Below are 19,817 nucleotides of genomic sequence, written 5' to 3'. Positions count from 1 at the left end.
AACTTGATCCTCTATGAAACATAATTTGATCTATAACAAATCATTCCATTATTCTTTGTGCAAATTAGGCTAAACAAAATATATACCAATGCATGAAGTACAAACAAAAAGTATTGGAGTTGACATTTAGATACTTGCTACAATCTTGTATGGCATAATAACACAATAAAAGCTAGCGACACAATAGAACCTTAAAGTGGCACGTTAAGAAAGCCCTTTTCAACATAAGAATGACTTCTACAAAAGATACTTTTGAAGACAAATTTTGACAAGTTGCTCCGTTTTTGGCTATGAACACAAATCTTCAAATAGATTTGCCACAAAAAATACTTTTATGAGAAATTTTGACAACCTCCTCTGTTTTTGGCTATATGAAAAAAAAATCTTCAAATGGATTTGCTTGAAAAATAGTCTCCTTGAAACACTTATGATTTGGCAAATAGCTTTGCAATGTTAAGATGAATTTGTGATGACACAAGAAATTATTTTGCTAAAAAAAAATGGGAGAAAAATTCTTTAGAATTGCAATCCTCTCCCAAAGACTTACAAGGGTCACTCCGCTTTGATACTATGGGAAATTTGAAGATTGCCTTCAATCAAAATGATATAATTTGAATCAAACGCCATAGAGAAAATGCGCATAGCGACAAAGACATAGAAGAGGACACAATCAAACAGCTTTGCATATCAAGAAAGGAATGTAGTTAACGATGATGGTTGTACATAACAAAGCCAACTTTAAATTTAATATTATACATCATTTTAGGTAGCCCTTGCTGTGGACAACATACAATGAAAAGTCAAGGCAAGTCTAAACAAGATCTAACATGCATGAGATAAATTTTCTTGAAAAAATATAACGATTTGCCCTGGAGAAAATAACTTCCTGGCAGAGACGCGCTACATTTTTTGATCAAAATTCACTTCCAGGTTATTGTTCACGAATGTAAACTACACCAAACTCAAATCATTTAGAAAATAAAAAATAATCATTCCCATGAGGGCTTACCGACTTGCAATTTGCTGTCCTGAAACTATGAAGGGACCTGCATGGGAGTATCTCGAGCTATTGAACAAATGATATGTCCACTTGCTATAGTCTACAACATCTAAAATGATAAATTCCTTGCCAAATTTCTACTATTATGAATGTCATCTTTGTTGGCATTAAATAAAATGGCACACACAAATCTATAATTACTGGATCTAACAATTTCTGAAGGACTGTTTATAAAAGAAATAAATAAAAGGTTTTCTCACTAGCCTAACAAACTTGAACTGTGATTTACGTCACATAATGGGATGCGATAGAGATACTTTTTTAATGTTGATGGAAAAAATGGAGACTATACTTCATTACACATAAATATTTCCAGACCATAATAGTGTGAGTGCATTCCAGTCCATCACATCACACTCCATGATCCATCACCATGCAAAGGATAACAATCAACATTTCTGGCTTTAATTGTTAAACTCTTCCTGATGATGCATGTGGATCATGGAGTGTGATCCGAAAGATTGATGTAAAAACACTACACGGATAAGCCAGAAGCAGGCACCGTACAATACTTATTACTTAGCAATGCAAAATACAATATTGTAACTATTTATCTATTATATCACATAAAGATTTAAGGCCTTTATTCACAATTTTTCCAATGGGGATGCAACAATGTAGCACACTGCCAAGTTTACCAAGCAAGGAAATTAAAAACAACATATGGAATGTGTTCTATACCAAGAAAATCATTTCGGAGGGAAATTATAGTACCATGTTATTGATTTTATCATGAAAATCCATTTCATTAGGGGAAAAAATGCATGAAGAATGACGAGAAACAGTTAGCTGTGTTATTTCCAGTCTTCGAAACAATATCTAAGTTAGTATTGTACACAGAACTAAACAATAAGAAATCAAATTCCCTGGGGCTTGCATAGTGTTTATTTAACTAAGCCATCGGTCAATTGAAGAATAGATTTGGCCACTTCCAACCATACTAGCTTCTAGATGAGAATATTCAACGACCTCCTTCCTAGATCGCAATTTTATTACTCTTCCGCAACCTCTTTAAAAATAGTTGGTACATTACCACTAAAGTTTAGAAATCTAAGTACTATTAAAAAAGCTGTTAATCTAGGTCAAAGTGTTTTCCATATTCCTTTTCATGACAATGAATTCTGACCATACAATACTGAATCAAAACCCACCAGCCTGAAACAAAACCAATGGTCATTACAGTTTGCAACTGCACCAACCAACAATATTGGATGAACCAGAAAGCACCACCATGTACCATGCTGAGTGAAATTATTCACACTTTATTGAACGATATATGTGGCGGACAAACAGTAAAGAGGCACGGAATCCCACTGTTCCAAGCATCAAGAAAAACCCATAGCATATGCAAGCCATATAACCAAAGAAAAAGGAGGTTTGCATGAATCCAGTCATATCTGATCGTGCAAAATAATAATATAAGCAGTACCCAAAGATAAAGACACCAGTCGATCCTCCACATAAAACAGACCTGCAAGATAATTGCAACCTCAAGAATATCAGAAGGAATCAGACAATTTGCAATCATTAATACAAGCAATTAAAAAAAATCTTGGTTAGAAAAAATACTAAATCAAAGCCAACTGTGGAAGAAAACCAATAAATTCACACAGTTTATACCCAAAGCTATGCACAATAATAACATGGACTGTGGAAATCATATGACTACAAGATAACCAATAGGCAAATATAAGAGAGTATCCTTTTAAATACAAGAACTTCCAATCAGAAAAGGGCCAAAATGATCATGGCATTGCTGATCTGAGTCACCATAAATAAATGCACAGCAGTATTTGCCAAATCTGTTAGTTGTTTGTGACAAATCTAGCAGAAGAGGTCAAAATGATTATGGCATTGATGATCTGAATCACCATAAATAGATGCATAACAGTATCTGCCAGTGTACAGTGAGAACACATCTCTGGAGCTTTTATAGTATTCCCTGGAATAAAGACATCCCAGGGGTGATGAGACAAACACAAAACATCACTCCACCATCCCTATTGCAGAGGTCCTCTCAAGAGGCCATCCTCAAGATGCACCTGCGCAGCAAGGACGTCTCTGAGGGTATTCCCCTTTTGGGGGGTACATCCAGGCACCCCCTGCCCTCCCCAGAATGGTTGAAGGTCTGGTCTGATGTCATTTTCAAAAATCACTTCAAAATTTAAAAAACTTGAAAATTTTCTAAACCTAAAACTAAAAGGAAGGCTCACAAGGCTCCTCAACCTTAGAAACCGATAAAAACCCTAGCCCATAAACTTTTCCAATTGCCAAATGAGAAGAAGAAAACGAGGCAGAGGAAGTAGACCAACGTTAACTCCATGTATGCTCCCAATTCCCATTTGCTCATTTAGATTGCACCTTGTGCAAACTGAAAAATATTAAAAGAAAATCCCTTTTCTTTAGGCCTTATTTTATGTAGCAAAAAGTAAGTTTTACTTGGTTTTTGCAGTGCCAATACAAATTCCTTTAGTTTAAATGACAATAAATAGTTTTTAATACGTTGCAGAATCAAAAATTTGGAAATGGAGGGTAGGGGGGAGTTTAGCAGGAGGAAGCATTCAAAGCTGCACTTGAGTTGAAAGTGTCATGGATTTCAATTGCCCTTCCAAAATGTTGGAAAATTTTGAATACGGTCCATTCAAAAAGATGACACCTTTATCGCAATTTGCAACAAGATGAGATACAAATAAAACTGCTAATTCAAAGGGGTGTCTCCTATGGAAATGTCATTGTTGCACTCTTGAATATTATGGCAGCATTAGAAGATTAGAAGAGTAAATGCACACCTACCCATTGTTGGTGAAGGGGTTGGGTATGTGGTCAACTCTCCCTTCAACACATCACTAATATAAAAGAATAGTTTAATGTTGACATCTCCACAACTACTGGCACCAGCACTGGCACCAACATTTTCTTTTAGGACTACTAGTACTTGACATCCACAAGTTTCTAATTTTGTGTCGTGCCTTCAAAGTTTACGAGGTTACACAAGGCCACAAATTCAACTCCAACAAGATACCATTCGCACACTCTTCTTTGCCAATAGCATTTTGTTCCATGTTAATTGCTCTCATTATGTTAAAAAGACCATGTCCAAGGTTGCACAAGCAGGGCCTTTACCTGCAACACCAGGGAAGACAAAGTTGACGAGTACCATCTTGTATAAGAACTGTTCTAAGATGAATGTACTAGTGGAGGAAATGAAGACCACATGGGTCTAAAAAGGGTGTGGCAGTATGATGGATAAGTGAACGGGCATTAGACATTGTCCACTCATCAATATCAAGATCAGATGTAAGGAGGGCCTTTAAGGCAATTGATTGTTTGGGGAATGACAAGGATGCATTTACAATTTCAAATCCTCAAAAATGTCATTAAGGAGATTATCCTTCACAATATGGTGCAAATTGTGATAGATGTAACATATATTTGCAGGGTAATTAGGAAGCAAGCTTACATTGTCTATGAGCATATCCATTGCACCCTTTGTGTGCATGGCAGTAACTTGCATTCAAGGATATTGGCAAAATTGAGTGGACCAAATGAGTTGTAGCCACTGCGAGGGATATGCTGATGTTTATCTGCAATCACCAAACATCACGTGCCATTTCAATTCATCTTCAACAAGAAACTTACCAAAACATTCACAACCAAATGTGCATCCTCCTTCATGCAAATAATGATCATGACACAGGGATGGAATCAGTAAGCCATCTTGAGGACGAGACAAGGGTTGAGCATGAAGGAAGTGATGTAGAGTGACACTCTTTTGTTGGATGGCAAATATCCAACAATTTTCATGAGGATCACATATGGGACCCCATCACTCCCAACCTTTGGGAGATATATGAGTGCATTGATAACATGTTAATGATCCATAATTGAGTCACAACCTGGAACATGAGATCATTTTGGAGAGCGTAATTGCTGTGAACGATCTCAAATGTTTTACAAGGTCTTAGTTCTTACACAAGGTCTTTGTTGCTATGCAAACATTTAATTCTGCTGCATAAGCCATTCTTCTGGCTTTGCAGACAGTTCTTTTGTGTCCAAAGAAATGTGCTACCAATTTATGAGTGGGGGGGGGAAAGTTTCTACAAACGTATGTCTCGTCAAAACAGCATTTTATTTGCCTTTTGTCTTCGTCTGGGTATCACTGTCACAATACTGACTTCCCTTTCTTGGTTGTTTATTTTGTTTTGCTCATGACTGATTTGTTTAGTTGTTATGGTCCATTTCCTTCTTGGCAGTTATAGTTCTTTTGACCATTTTGGAGAACGGTTCTTGAAACAAGCAGAGATAAAAAGTCGAAATCCTCCATACGCATGACTCTTAGCCTTCCACAGGCCATGGCAGGCTTGGGGACATCTAGACTATGTTTTGAAACAAGAACAAGGATGATCTTTGAAGCTAAAATTGATAATCGGCGCTATGACGAAGAAATCAATGCTGAGAAATGGATTTTTCACAAATGAAAATCTATTTACATCTTCATAAGCCCACCCCTTATCAGAAAATATCCTTTGAACAGCTCAAACTTGCAAGCCACAATTTGACGTGATATGAAAGCTGCATGCATACTGTCATTAGATTGTCAGAAAATAGAACTCATTTTGAAGTGGATGACTTCCAATTTCTGTTAAGAAAGCAATTTTATCCCATTTGCCATGAGGAAGAGCAAGTAATACGGTGGCATTACTTCCTTCAAAGGCAAGACAAAGCATACAAAAATATACAAGTGAATTCAAAAAGAAGGTTGTACAATTGAGAAAACATGTCATGTATATAGAAGTTCTGATTAAATACGTTGGGCATCCCTGCTGTTTAATGGCGAAACCCAAAAACATTGATGAAGCATGTACCCAACACACTTCTTTGAGCTGGACTGAAAAGAGAGCTTCATCTTTTGAGTGAAGAGGCAAAGAAAAACAGGGACAGCAGTAACGTCATAATAAGAGTAAGGATAAAGACAATGGAAAGCCCGAGATAAAAGAGAACGTCTCAGTCCAAAGGAAAGAGAAGGGCAAAGATGAAGGAAAAAATCGATTGTTTTCATTGTGACAAGGATGATCGCTCAGAAAAGAGGTGTTGGAAGCTTCACCTGGATTTAGCACTGATGCATAGGAGGATACCAATACAACGTTCATCAATAAAGATAGGAAATTATTGGTTAGTCTGAACGAAAATATTTCTTATGTGGTGAAGAAAGATTTGTGTGTTGTTGATGAGAGCTCCAAAACCAATGAAGAGGAAGAGCTCACCAAGCCATTCCATATTAAAATCTGAATTAAGGACAATAAGGTAGATTTATTTCACAAAAGATGGTTGAAGAATTGCATTTAAAGACCATGGAGCATCCACAGCACCATTCACTTGGATGGCTTAGGCAAGGCATGGATTAAGTGTTAAAAAATAATGTCAGTTAAATTTTAGCATGGAAGCTAATTTTAGAGATGGAAGTGTTGATAGATAAAATTTCCTTGGACGTATGTGGAGTTATTTTTAGTAATCCATATCTACCTATGATGGATGCAATTTAATTCCATATAAGAAACCATTATAAATTGATGCTTACTGGTGAGTATTCACTTTGAATGCTACTATTAAGAAAGCTAAGATATCCATGCTAAGTGCCACTCAATCCAAGAGACTGATTAATGTTAAATTTCAAGGTAAAGAAAAACAGCCTAAAGCAAACATAAAATAATTACATGCGCTGCATACTCATCATGATCAGCTTGAAATTAGTGACCTAGTGCGGCAAATTTCTGAGTTTCTCAAAAAACTGAAAGGGCTGCCACTGAATATAAGTCTTAAGACAAAATTATGTTATTGTCAGATTGTCCTCTGCCCACTATTGGGCTATACAGGTGAATGTATTGGAAGCAAAAGAGGTCAAGGATCAGCTAAAGCAGTTGTTGGAACAAGAGGAAATTAGACTGATAGCATCTCCTTGCGGATCTCCAATAGTTAATGTACCAAAGAAAGATGGAAAAATGAGCATGAGCATCCATTATGGGAGCTTAAATATAATTATAATTATAAAGCAGTACCTGCTGCCCTGGACAGATGATTTGCTAGATCAGCTCCAGCACATCAAGTATTTCACAGAGCTTGTCTTAAAATCTAGAAATCATCAAGAGAGGATATTTGCACAATGGCATATAAAATAAAACAAGGCTTCTTTGAATGGCTAGTATTACCATTCAAACTTTACAATGTTCCAACAACATTTATGCATCGCATGAATAAGTATTGAAGCTTTTCCTAGATTCTTGTGTAATTACTAATTTTGTATCTTGCTAATATTTTGGTCTTTTGTAGAACATAAGAAAAGTGTGTATTGCATTTGAAGCAAGTATTGGAAATTGTAAAAAAGAACCAATTGGTGCTGACCAAGAAGCTATGTTACTGGTTCACCCCTGCTGCCTTCTAAAATCTAGGTATGATCTGCTCCAAAGTCAGATTCTGGTCCAGTGCTACATCCAGAGTCATGATTTAGCCTATGGGTATGTCCCTAACAATCACAGACGAACACATACTGAACCCCACAAAATTTCACAAAATCTTCAACACTACCATCTTTTTTTTACATTTTTAATTGATTTTTTGCTTTTTCAATTGTTTTTGGATGCATAAAAAAATATCTGTAACCCTAAACAAAAGATTGTTTGTAACTATTTTTTCTTGCTGCCACCTTTGCCCTCCTGATCACGTGTTGCCCTTCCGCTCACACGTTGCCCTCCTGCTCAAATGTCTGATCCCTGCAATGGAGAGTTCACAGCAAGGAGTTCGCATGAAAAATCAAACAAAATCAGATCAGACAGAATGGTGTACCTATAGTTTTAGTAATACAGTAGGTTCCATTTCAATCAATAGTTGAGTAGTGAGCAATGTGGTCCAGGAGTTTCAAATTTATTTGGTTATTTAAATTTTATTTATTTATGTAGTTTATATACTCTTGTAGATTACCGTGGTAAAATATATACTCTATTTAATTATTTATTTATTAATATTTATTTAATTTATAAGTTATCATTATATTATAATTATACATAAATTTTATTAATATTGTATAAGGCTTATAAATATTATTATATTTTTGTGCATTATAAATGTTTTAAGAAATATTTGTTTTATAATTAATTTACTATGTTGTAAATATGTATGTATTTATACTATTTATATGTTTTTGTATGGAGAAACCCAGCCCCAAAAAAAATTTGACCAAATCTGCACACAAAACCACAGAACCCAAACCCAAACCAGTACCAGGATTGGTAACTTAGCCAAGAAGTAATGAGAGTTTGCAAAGACATCTTTGGTCTATTTGGGTCGTATCATTGGCAGTGGTAAGTGAGGATCGATCCTTCAAAGATTGAGGCTATAGTGGACTGGCCAAAGCCCAATTCATGTGCTATAACATGGAGCTTTATTGGTGCAGCCCATACCTCCAAAAAATTTGCAAAACCATCTTCATATGTGACTGCCCCATTACACACCATCATGGGAAATGGTAAGATACTAAGAAACTTAATGGGGAAATAAACAGCAGTCGTATTTTTTTTATATTGATAATTGTTTACAAATATTCTGCTCATACAAGCTTCAACATAAGACCAATACAAGCTCTTGTAAGCACAACAATAAGACTAATACCAACTCCTTTCGAGCAACCACACTAAAAATCACCTATGGAGGACCAAAAGTCACAACTTAAAAACCACTTCCACACTAGAAGCCAACTGTGGAAGACCAAGAATCACAACTTGGAATTTCATATTAAATGTCCCTTTGGGACTTGAGCTTGAGTCTCCACAATGAGAACTCAATGCTTTAACCAATTAAGCTCAAACCTTTGGACCAGCAATCATCCTTCAAGGAATAAAGAAAAGAATTAGTTCCCCACCAGTTTTGGCCTCACTAAATCTACAACCACCTTTTGAAGTTGGGATGGATGCAAGTGATTATGCCATGGGAGCTGTTTTGCTACGAGGAAGGTCAATATGTTATTATTCAGAAATATTTAAAGGGGCTAAGTTAAATTATAGTGCATATGAGTTTCAATAAGAAATGGAGGCGTTTTGTATTTGGTAAAGAGACCATTATTCATATCGACTATCAACCATTACAATATTTATGAGCTTGGACAAAGTTACAGCAAACTCACTACTATAAATGGATGGATTTTTGCAGTAATTTCATTTGTTAATAAAATATAAACATGGGGTACTAATAAACTGGCAGATATGCTTTCCAGGCCACCATTAATTTAAACAATGGTCACATTGGCGTCGATTGAACCATTTGGCAAAGAGGTATATGCTGCTAATTATGCCAATGACGAAGATTTCAAGGAAGCATATTATCAGTAACTCGAGGTGTGTAACATTAATTTGAGGCTAAACTTGATTTTTACTTGCTAGATGGTTTACTAGATAAACCTGGAAAATTGTGCATGCCAAAAGAGCAAAAAGTGCTGCTCATTATGGAAGCACATATCTCAAAAGTGAATAGTCATTTTGGGGTGACCAAAACAGTTGCAAATCTTCAGAGTTAAGTGTATTGACCTAATTTTCAGGCGGAATTTTAAAGCTTCCCAACGATCGAAAAGTGGGTCTGTATCAACCATTGCTGGCACCAAAAAGACCATTAGAAAGTACAAGTATGGAGTTTGTAGGTGTATTGCCAAGAACTAAGCATGGTAATCACTACATTTTTGTCATTGTAGAATTTTTTCAAAAATGTGTATCTTGGTTGCTTGCAGGAAGACAATAACATGAAGTAATGCAAAGGGATTGTTTTTCAAGAATGTGTGGATTCATTTTGGTATTCCGGATAGCATTATATCTCAAAGGGACATGAGGTTTTCTGACAAGTTCTGGTGCACATTGTGGAACAATATGAATACAATGCTCAAGCAATATACAACGTTTCATCCCCAAATAGATGGGCACACCGATGTAGTTAACTAGACATCGGTACAGTTACTCAGAGAAAATAATCAACGGCATTCAAAAGGTTGTGATGAACATTTGGCATAAAGTCAGCATTCATACAAGAGGGACATCCACTCTTCCACCAATTTATTCCATTTCAAATCTTGTTTTGGCTATTTACTGCCAAGTACATTAGATATTTGCCTTCAACAGTCAAATGATGGACCGGAGAATGGAGATGTAGAGATCGAAAAAGCAGTTCATAGAAAGGTGACACAAATCCATCTCCAAGTCCAAGAAAAATTCAGTCTCTCCATCAAAGCACAAAGGTCATTATGATCAACATCATGAGGAGCTTAAATTTCAAGTGGGTGACAAAGTTTGGCTGTATCTTGGCAAAGAGAAACAACAAGGCACGTAAAAGAAATTCATACCGACATCATCAGGAGCATAAATTCCCCCAAGTGGGTGACAAAGTTTGGTTGCATCTTAGCAAAGGGGGGCTACAAGGCACGTCACGGAAATCTGTACCACTCAGGTATGGAACATAGAGAAGGTGGGAAACAATTCAATAAGATTGGACTTGCCAGACTATTTAAAGATTTCTGCCATAATAAAATGTTGACGAGTTGAGATTGGTTGAGTCCTCAACGCTCGATGAGGAGGATGATATGATGCCCAGCATGGAGAACTTTGCATGAAAAGAGCAAGATGAGCTGAAACATGATGTTATTCTCGAGAAGAAGGTGCAGCAGACCTGACAAGGTAATTATAGCTATTTTGTCCATTTTGGAGAGCTATTCACAGCACTTAAAGAGATAACAAGTTGAGGGCATTTGCACAAAAATGGGAGGACAAAAAGTGGCCAACCTTTGATAATTTGCCAAAACATGCTCACTTTCCAAGAAACATTTTGCATGGAGAGTAATGCACATGCATTGTAGCACTCACATTAAGGCTCAGGCATGTTATTGGTAACGCAAATGCATATAACACATACAAATTCCAATTTAAACCAATTAAATGCTGCCCCTAGACTTGGAAGAAGTTTGAATTTACCAATTCTAGGGGTTGGACATGCAATTTGGGTGCCCAAACCCATGTTTACAAAAAGGTATAAAAAACATACAAATGTCAAATGTCCCCTCCATCAAATTTTCATATTTAGAACTATATTAAAAAAATCACCACTTTGGCACACATTACTGTCAATTTTTAAGTTTGAACGGTTTTTTAGGGAAATAGCAAGGTTGTGCTCTAGCCATCCCAAACATGTACCCAATTCCTCTCCTGCTCCCATTCAGTATAACAAGAATGGCTGATTAATAGAGAACCCAATAACATATGTAAAAAATAAAATGTTTTAAAAATTAGCACAAATGCTAAATAATCTTAGCTAACTTTCCGTCAAAAGGATTTGCAAATTACTTAATGGAACTCAAAAATGGGAGGTGGCATGCCCAACAATATGTTATATTTAAAAAAAAAACAATACCATTTTGTGTACTCTCAACATTAAATCCTCTTAATCTCAACCAATTTTATAAAAAATAGTAGTTTAAAAACTAAAATTCTGAACACTATAATTAGTATTCTTAAAACATCTTCAAACTTTGAGAGTAGGCATCTCAAAATACTCATCAAAGTTTAGTTTTTGGCTTTTGCTAATTTCAAGAGAAAAGTGGTCATTTTTCACCCTTGAAACATTTGAAAGCGAAATGATCCATATTGGTGACTCTTAGCCTTTCATTGGCTATGGAAGGTTTGGGGACATCTAAATGAGTATGTTTTGACAATTTTGAGGGATTGGCTCTTCATACAAACTTTTTGTGATGCTTGTTGGAGGAGACTAAAGGGAAACAAATTGAATTTAAATTCCAATGAACCCAACTAGGTGATGAAATGATTGTAATCCTTTTGAATTAGCAACATGGGGCAAGTGATTGTGCTTTTCTTGGAGTTTTATTCCCCTTGAGGTTTTATCCAGCAGTAGATTGTTATTTATCTCTTATATACATGTGCGGTTTCCTTATCCTTTCCAATATTTAAGCACATTATGGGCATTGTTGAGTTGCATTTATTGTTTCATTTCAAGGGAAGGAATTACTATGTATCGAGAAGAGTAACACCATCTATATGTTGATGAAAGTTTAAGGGAAAGCATCCAGCTCTTCAGGGATCACCCAGCCAAATGAAGGTTGTTCAATAGAGAGACCCCAACCAACCAAATAAAGGTTGTTCAATAGAGAGAACAACCTTACAGATCTACGATGGGTACATCCAACCTATCATTCAGCAAAGTTGAGTGAAGTTTGATACGATTTTTCACATGGCTGCCTATGCACTGAACCCAAAATGGTATGTATGAAGGCCTGGTAGAATTATTACCATAAATGGCATGAGATAAGGAGAGGTTTCATGAAAGTCGTTAAGATAATGTACAATACAAAGGAAGCTGCATCATCTTGATATAAGAGGACCAGATTTGTTTAACTTACGAACAACATGAATTCAGCAAAATGAGATGGGGGTACTTTGACACTAAAGAACCTACTGAGTTAGTGACAACTGTATGGGCTTTCACTTACCATTTTGTTCTTATCATAGGTTTGCAGTCCCTTTGTTGTTGAAAGAAATTAATTTACAAACAACTTCACCCACTCTATCGAGAGAGATAGGTTTACCTCTAGGAGAACAAGTAAATTTGTCGTTGTACGTAGTATCTTGCCTCTTCTGGATCGCAAGGCGGTTGAGTATTCAACATGGCAGGATGAAGAGCTTCATGAGCCAACGCAAATTACTCAGAACCAGGTTGTGCATACAAGGTTGGTGGGGCTCCAGTTTCAGAAGCTAAATGATTCTTGTAGTTCCAACAATTAAGTAATGCCACAACTTTTGTATTAGACAATGATTTAGACTAGCCATTGTACTTTGTATCTTAAACTTGATGGATATCATAAATATTTAGAGCAATTGATTTTCAAAATTGTCAAACTTTGTATAAATTTCAACTTCTTTCATTCATTGTTTACATAAATGACAGATTGCAACTTCTGTTACTGTTTTTTGTAATTAATTTTGCAAATCTTAATTTTACATGTTATTTTAACAGTAATTTCCAAAGTCTGGAAAAACAATTGCCATCCTTGAAACCCATCCCTGGGTCTACAAAAATCACAGAAAAACTGGTTTTCACCACCCAATACCTAGAAACAGAAACCTGGAAGCATAAAAATCACAACAGCCAGTGTCTTAGGCTTGGAAACCATGTCTTTGACAAGACATTATCATCTTCTCTGGCATTTCATTCTCTATCCCAGTCTTTCCCACCACATAATCCTATCCATAGAAGCATGAATCACCAAAAACACACACTTAAACAGCAAAATCATGAAATGACACTGGTGGCAATTTCACAAACTACAATCAGCATTGATTGGCCAATTTTTTCCTGACTAAACACATTTTAATTGCATGCTGCATTTTTTCAACAATTTTCAATGCCTCCTCGATTTTCTTTGTATCAAGGTTTCCAATACCTATTGTTATTTGGCAAAACAGATTTGTCATTGTTATTTTCCCATTCGGAAATTATTTTTGGTCTTATGATGCAGGTTACAGAAGATATTTGTACTTATGAATTATTCCTTCGATCCTCTACAACTTAGATTGATCATTGTTTCTATACAACTTCAACTGAGGCACACAATTAGTATACTGTATATCAATCAATCAAAATTATTTGATGTGAGTTTTTTTGTTGTAATAAAGCAAACAAGAGATTACAAATAACAATTTACAAATGCACAGTAACAGTTACGCATTGATGGTCATAAACCTTTAAGATATGGTAAATACTACCTTTATGAGTTGGGTACTAAGAACAAAAGAATGTGATGCTCATTGTCCACGAAAATTATAAAATGTTATGGTCTCTAAATTTATAAATGTAATTGATTTCATTTAAGTACTACCAAAAGAATATAACAGTCTACAGATCAAAACTGTAATACATGCGTGGACAGTGTTAATGGAGCAATTATTATGGATTGAATTTTAAGAGTTAAAGATAATGAAGTGAGGAATCATTAATTAAAATTAATATGAGATAAGTTTATTTTAAAAGGAAATATGTGTTCTTATTTATGCAGTTTGATTAAATATGTTTTTTTAATAATGAAATTATTATGAAAATTGTGTAATGGAACTTATTAATAGCTGTTGCAAATGTATTTCCACGGTGGTCATGTAACTGCTGCACTGTCTTTCCACAGCAACTGGAAGACTATTAAAGAAGAATTTTATTCATCAAAACTCACTGCTACGAAACAGTTTTGCCCTTTACACAGTACGCAATATGAACATAAATGATAAAAATGCATATTCCACAATTGATGGGCTAAACTCTCAATTTTTTTTGCTCTCTATATCTATATGTTATTGAAATTCCTTTTCTCCCTTTTTCTGCATTTTTTACTTTTCCTTCAAATCTGATTTTTTCCTGTTTACATCCTGATTACACTTTTGGTTTGCTGATTTTCCCTCAAATATTTTTGTTGCTATGACTTCCCATTATAGACACAGGCTAGAGGAAGAATTATGATCGGGAAATTGATGCTGTTTTTGGTTTGCTGATTTTTTCCTAAAATATTTTTGTTGCTATGACTACCGATTATAGGCACAGGCTAGAGGAAGAATTATGATCAGGAAATTAATGCTGCAGCACATGTAGATAAATTATGGTATAACTATAAAAATTTAAGCCACCAGGCTATCCATCATATTAACATAGAAGAAAGAAGCAAATAATAAGACATATTTAGTAGTGCCACAGCATAAATTGGTATTGACCACATTGACATATTTAATGTATATACTATATACTAAGTTTCACAGACACACTACTGACTGTGATAGATTTATTGGCCCTGTTTATATACAAAAGCTTGTGCATGACCAGCAACGTGCATATTAAAAGCCGATTGATCCTTTGGATTAAAAACACCAGCATTGAATTCAAACATGCCTGTATGCTGTAGCACCTAGACATATCAGATTCCTCAGCTCAGAGGGCAAGGAAAGACGTGACCAACTACAATGGGTTCCACTAGTTTTGCTCAAATATCAGACCAGTGACATATTAAAAAAAAAAATTAAATTTTTCACAAAAGTTGCCCTATATATTTGCAAGCAAATGCAATATCATGTCAAATTTGCACATTTATAGATACCATTTTTCAAAGACCTAGAATTGTTTGTGCTAGTTGAAACGATAACAATATTGAATATTCAGAGTAGAGTAGAAGTGCTATATGTTATGTTATAAATTATGAACAAAAACATTACAGTGTGAACACTATTAATGTTGATAAATCTTTTCTAAACCATTAGTGCAAAAAGCAGGAAGGATGTCAGAATGATGTTGATCAATAATAATGATAGTTCAATGTGAGCGTAAAAGGTTAGATTGTGTAGTTAGATTAAGATAGACATGGGAAATGTTGGTGTACCAATGAGCTATAAAAAAGAGTTGGAAAAACTTTGATAGACTAGAAGACTGAAAATTTCTCACTTGGTCAGATGATCACGAATATCTGAATCATAAATATCTGGCCAAAAAACTGAGAAGCATTTCATACATAGAGTGTAGATCATTATCTACATGCAAATAAATAGAATGCTTGCACCATCCATGTGAAGGGAGATCCCTCAAGTATGTTCTTTTACCAGGCCAGGTTGATAACCCTCTAGAAAACCATGCTCCTTCCTATAAATCAAGATATAATCAGACCAAAATGGATATTCCATACAGAACTTAATTCTATAGAGTTTGAGACTTCTGGTAAATACTTCCCATGAGAAAGTCAAATCTTGGGTACAAGTTGTCCCAACAGATGGGAGTGTCATATGCCTTCCTGTATCTAATATAAGAATGCAATGATAAAGTGAATAGATCTATATATACTTTGTGATGTTTTTTCAAAATTCTGCAATTGAAACTCCAATCATGCACAGTCAACCTAAAGGAATTCAATGATGGATCTTCAGATTGCACCAGGAAACCCAACAAAAATTAGCAGACTTCAACACAAATGTAAGAAATTTTATGTATAAGTTTGAAAAATCACTGCAAACAATAGGTTGAAAATAGAAAACATATTAAACATGGTACATGACATATGTGAGGCAATGTTTATGAAAACCAAACAGAAACATAAAAAGTATCTAAAACAATTTCAATAATAGGTCAAGAATTTGATGGAAACTCTCGAAAGGGGTACAGATTCTCGACAACCAATATCTAAGACAATATACAGTTTCAAAGAAAGGATTCTAAAGATAACAGCCGAGCTCACAATGTAGAAGGGACACCTGTGATCCCCAACATAAAATTTGGGTTGAAGCGATATACAAGAGACAACTGTGATCCCCAACATAAAATTTGGCTTGACGCAATGAAACACTTTTAGGAGTGCAATTATTATAACCCAATTTTCCTCCATGACCTCTTGAAAACAAATTAGATGTTCAGTAGATCTTTGTCACCCATTCTATCTCATACTGAATCAAGTGCATATCTAGCACATCAAAATGTGAATTGAAAAAAAACAACACCTAAAATTAAATAACAAGTCCGTACACCATTTCACTGATAGGTTAAATAAAAAGGTAACAAATCACCCTTGCGACTAAAAGATTGATAAGCATTTGAAAATTCACAATAGTTGCATACGAAGTACTATAAATCTATGTTACCATGTTCTGCCACAGGAACCCTTGCCAAACCTGAATTACTGTGGGACAGTTTCTGATTCTAGTCCAGGCCCGGCCTGGATTCACCCATAGTCCTGCCCTGTGCATCTAGATTCATTACAGGTACATTACCTGAGCCAAATCCAGAGGCCTGGGGCAGGACCCTGGGTGAAACAGGAGGAGCTCACCTGGAACCCAAAAAGAATATTTTTAAATGAAAAAGGGCAAAAATTAAAAATGAACTTAACTCTAACTAACAGGTTTCCTTAGTCTCACTCTCAATAGAGGATGGCAAGCAAGCACAAGTCTGCTAAACAGCATCATTTGCATGCTGCAACTAGTGAGAGGGCAGCACTAGCTCTACTAGTCCTTCCAACAAACCAGCTAAAGTTACTGATTCTCTGAATGAAGAGCAACATGATGATTTCTATTAATTTCACATGTGCAGATGCACTAATATAAAATATTTTGATTTATCTTTAACATTTGACAATTGACATTGAATTATCAATTATCAGCTGTGTTATGCGTTTAATTTTGTACCAAAAAATGTATATTTTTACATATTTAATATTCTTGTCATACCAAACCCAACAAAAAAAATTGCAAACAACCAGACCTGAACTAGTAACATAGCTATATATATCTTGTATTACCTGAATAATAATTGTTAGGTAATGGACCCACAACACCTTTTTATGTAACTAGGCACTTTATGGAAAGTGAGTCCACCAACCCTCTGTTCGGTCAACGTGTCTAGATCAGTATTATCAAATTCAATGGGGTTTAATTCAAAACCAGTTTATTCTGTATTTTTTTACCAGTCAGATTTATCCAGTTCGGTTCAGGCAGCTTTTCATTTTATTGAAAATATTTTTAATTTGATGCTAACATATGTTAAAAAATCTTTAAAATGACAAATAAAAAAATGGAAAAGATGTAAAATTCCTGCATCACCACCACCATGAGAAGGAAGAGAGAAATAGGAAAGGGGGCAACAAAAAAAACTGCAAACGCAGCAATTCTAGACATTGAACAGCATTGTGAAAATTTTCCAATTGCTGTTAAAACACTGTTAGAATTTTGCAATCTCTGCATCTATTGGCTGCTGTAGAAGTTAACATTGTTGTAGCATATAGCTGAAAAACTCAGATTCAACAATTACTACAATGACCCAAAAATTTTATAAACTTGGGACTTGGCAAAAAGTTGGAGAATGCACAGAAGTTGTTTTGGGTGGTAGGCCTCAGAGTTTCATTAGTTGTTTAGGGCGGTAGTTGCACACAAGTGTATGTGACTGCATTTTGGACCAAGGGTGGCATCCAATACTAACCTGGAGATTTAGGCCTGAGTTGGTGATCTAAACCTTCTTGGAAAGGTTTTATCTTTTGCCATGAAAGTGAAAACACCCATTTCCAGAATGTTTTGGTCGTGTCCTTCTGCACTAACATGGCAGTTTATTCTGTTTTTGTAGTTCTAGATGAAGTAAACATTAGAGTACACTTTAAAAAAAAAATATTTCCAGACTTAGATTTTCCAGTTTTAGGATTTCAAATTTGCAACAGTTTCATCAATTTTCTTATTTCAGTGCCGAGATCAGGTTTTTTGGTTCAAATATAAGGTTTACAACAGTGATTCAAAAATTCCAGGAATCTTTGGGCATTTTAGAATGTATATGTCTTTCTACTTTTCAGACTTCAACTTTGTTCTTTCAGGTCTACAACTTCTGCCACCCTAGGGTTTAGGACACTTGTGGATATAGTTGACCTCATTTAGGAACACAGCACAAACACTAATGATTGCTGCTATATTTTCAGCAACCCATCTCATCAGGTCTACACCTTCTGCCACCCTAGGGTTTAGGACACTTGTGGATATAGTTGAACTCATTTGGGAACATAGCACAAACACTAATGAATACTGCTATATTTCAGCAACCCATCTCATCAAAAGGCTCGACTCCTAATGGAAAGAAGGTAGCACCCCTTGGCATTAAGCCCTTCAAATAGACAACTACACATGTCCACGCACCAACTTCTTTCGAAAAAATTACCAACTAAACTATTATATACTAGAGGCAATAAGTAACCCTTAAACACAAGTCAACTGGTAGCTTTTTAGAATGTAAACTTGACAATTTAATTTATCTAAACAATCGTCACATCATGTAATGAAACTTTTCATAGACTAAAATGGAGATTAAGTTAGAGCATCAAATTACAATTAGTACAGTTGACAGACACTAATTTTGATACTAGTTAAATGAATACAAATAAAGAGATGGTATGTAAAAGCACAATGAGGAAACAAATATCTTTTTTTTTTAAGATTTAAACAATAATAGAAATAAATTTAGATGGAGATTAAGTTAGAGCATCAAATCACAATTAGTACAGTTGTGTTGACGTGTATTTTGTAAACAATCAAACACAAAATAAAATACCGAAGGGTACCTTATCCTCTCTTGAATAAAGCCTCTGATTGCTGAAGATATCGCGAAAAAGGATCAATCAGGATGACTCCAAGGTTCTTGTATGTAGGGTCTCTACGTGTGGATAAGCTCTCTGTGGTATGATGCGATTTGCTGGAATCACAAGGGGACTTACACTTGATGCCTGAACTTCTGATTTGCTTTGAATATTGCTGGAACACAGGCTCTTACTAGCTTGGACTTGAAAAAAAGGAAAAAAGATGAGGGCGAGGAAAGGATCTAATCCTAATACTAAGAATGTAGGAGCAATGAATGATCTTTGATGAAATTCTAACTAAGTCTTGTTTTGACATCCCAGGACCATCTCCACAAGGTTAGTGCGATCTTCGAAGGAAAGCTTTATGATGTTCAAATCATCACTGCAGGCATAGACACCATCCGGTTGATGCATATCAATGAAGAAGCGACAATTGAAGTTAAGCTTAAGCTGAATGATTCCAGTTGACTACGCAAGGCAAGTTTGCAATCAACAAACTGCTAGTAGTATGGATATACGAATTTCACCATCAATCAAACACATTTCTTCCACTCATCTAATAACATGAAACCAAATATGAGAAGTATAAAGACC

The 19,817-nt window shown here is 35.4% G+C and overlaps 1 protein-coding gene across 1 annotated transcript in view; it reads right to left on the bottom strand.

Annotated features, from left to right (window-relative positions):
- Positions 1-2,018: 2,018 nt before the first annotated feature.
- The window catches only part of LOC131062455 (transmembrane 9 superfamily member 2), a 28,460-nt gene continuing 10,661 nt past the window's right edge, over positions 2,019-19,817 (bottom strand). Inside the window, exon 7 of the mRNA XM_057996118.2 lies at positions 2,019-2,531. Within this exon, the coding sequence (XP_057852101.2) occupies positions 2,312-2,531 (220 nt within the window). The 3' untranslated portion in view covers positions 2,019-2,311. The remainder of the gene's footprint in view (positions 2,532-19,817) is intronic.

This window comes from Cryptomeria japonica, chromosome 8 (genome assembly GCF_030272615.1).
Source record: "Cryptomeria japonica chromosome 8, Sugi_1.0, whole genome shotgun sequence".
Classification (NCBI taxonomy): domain Eukaryota; kingdom Viridiplantae; phylum Streptophyta; class Pinopsida; order Cupressales; family Cupressaceae; genus Cryptomeria; species Cryptomeria japonica.
The sequence above is the reverse complement of the archived record's forward strand: the minus strand, read 5'-3'. Positions and strand labels throughout refer to the sequence as shown.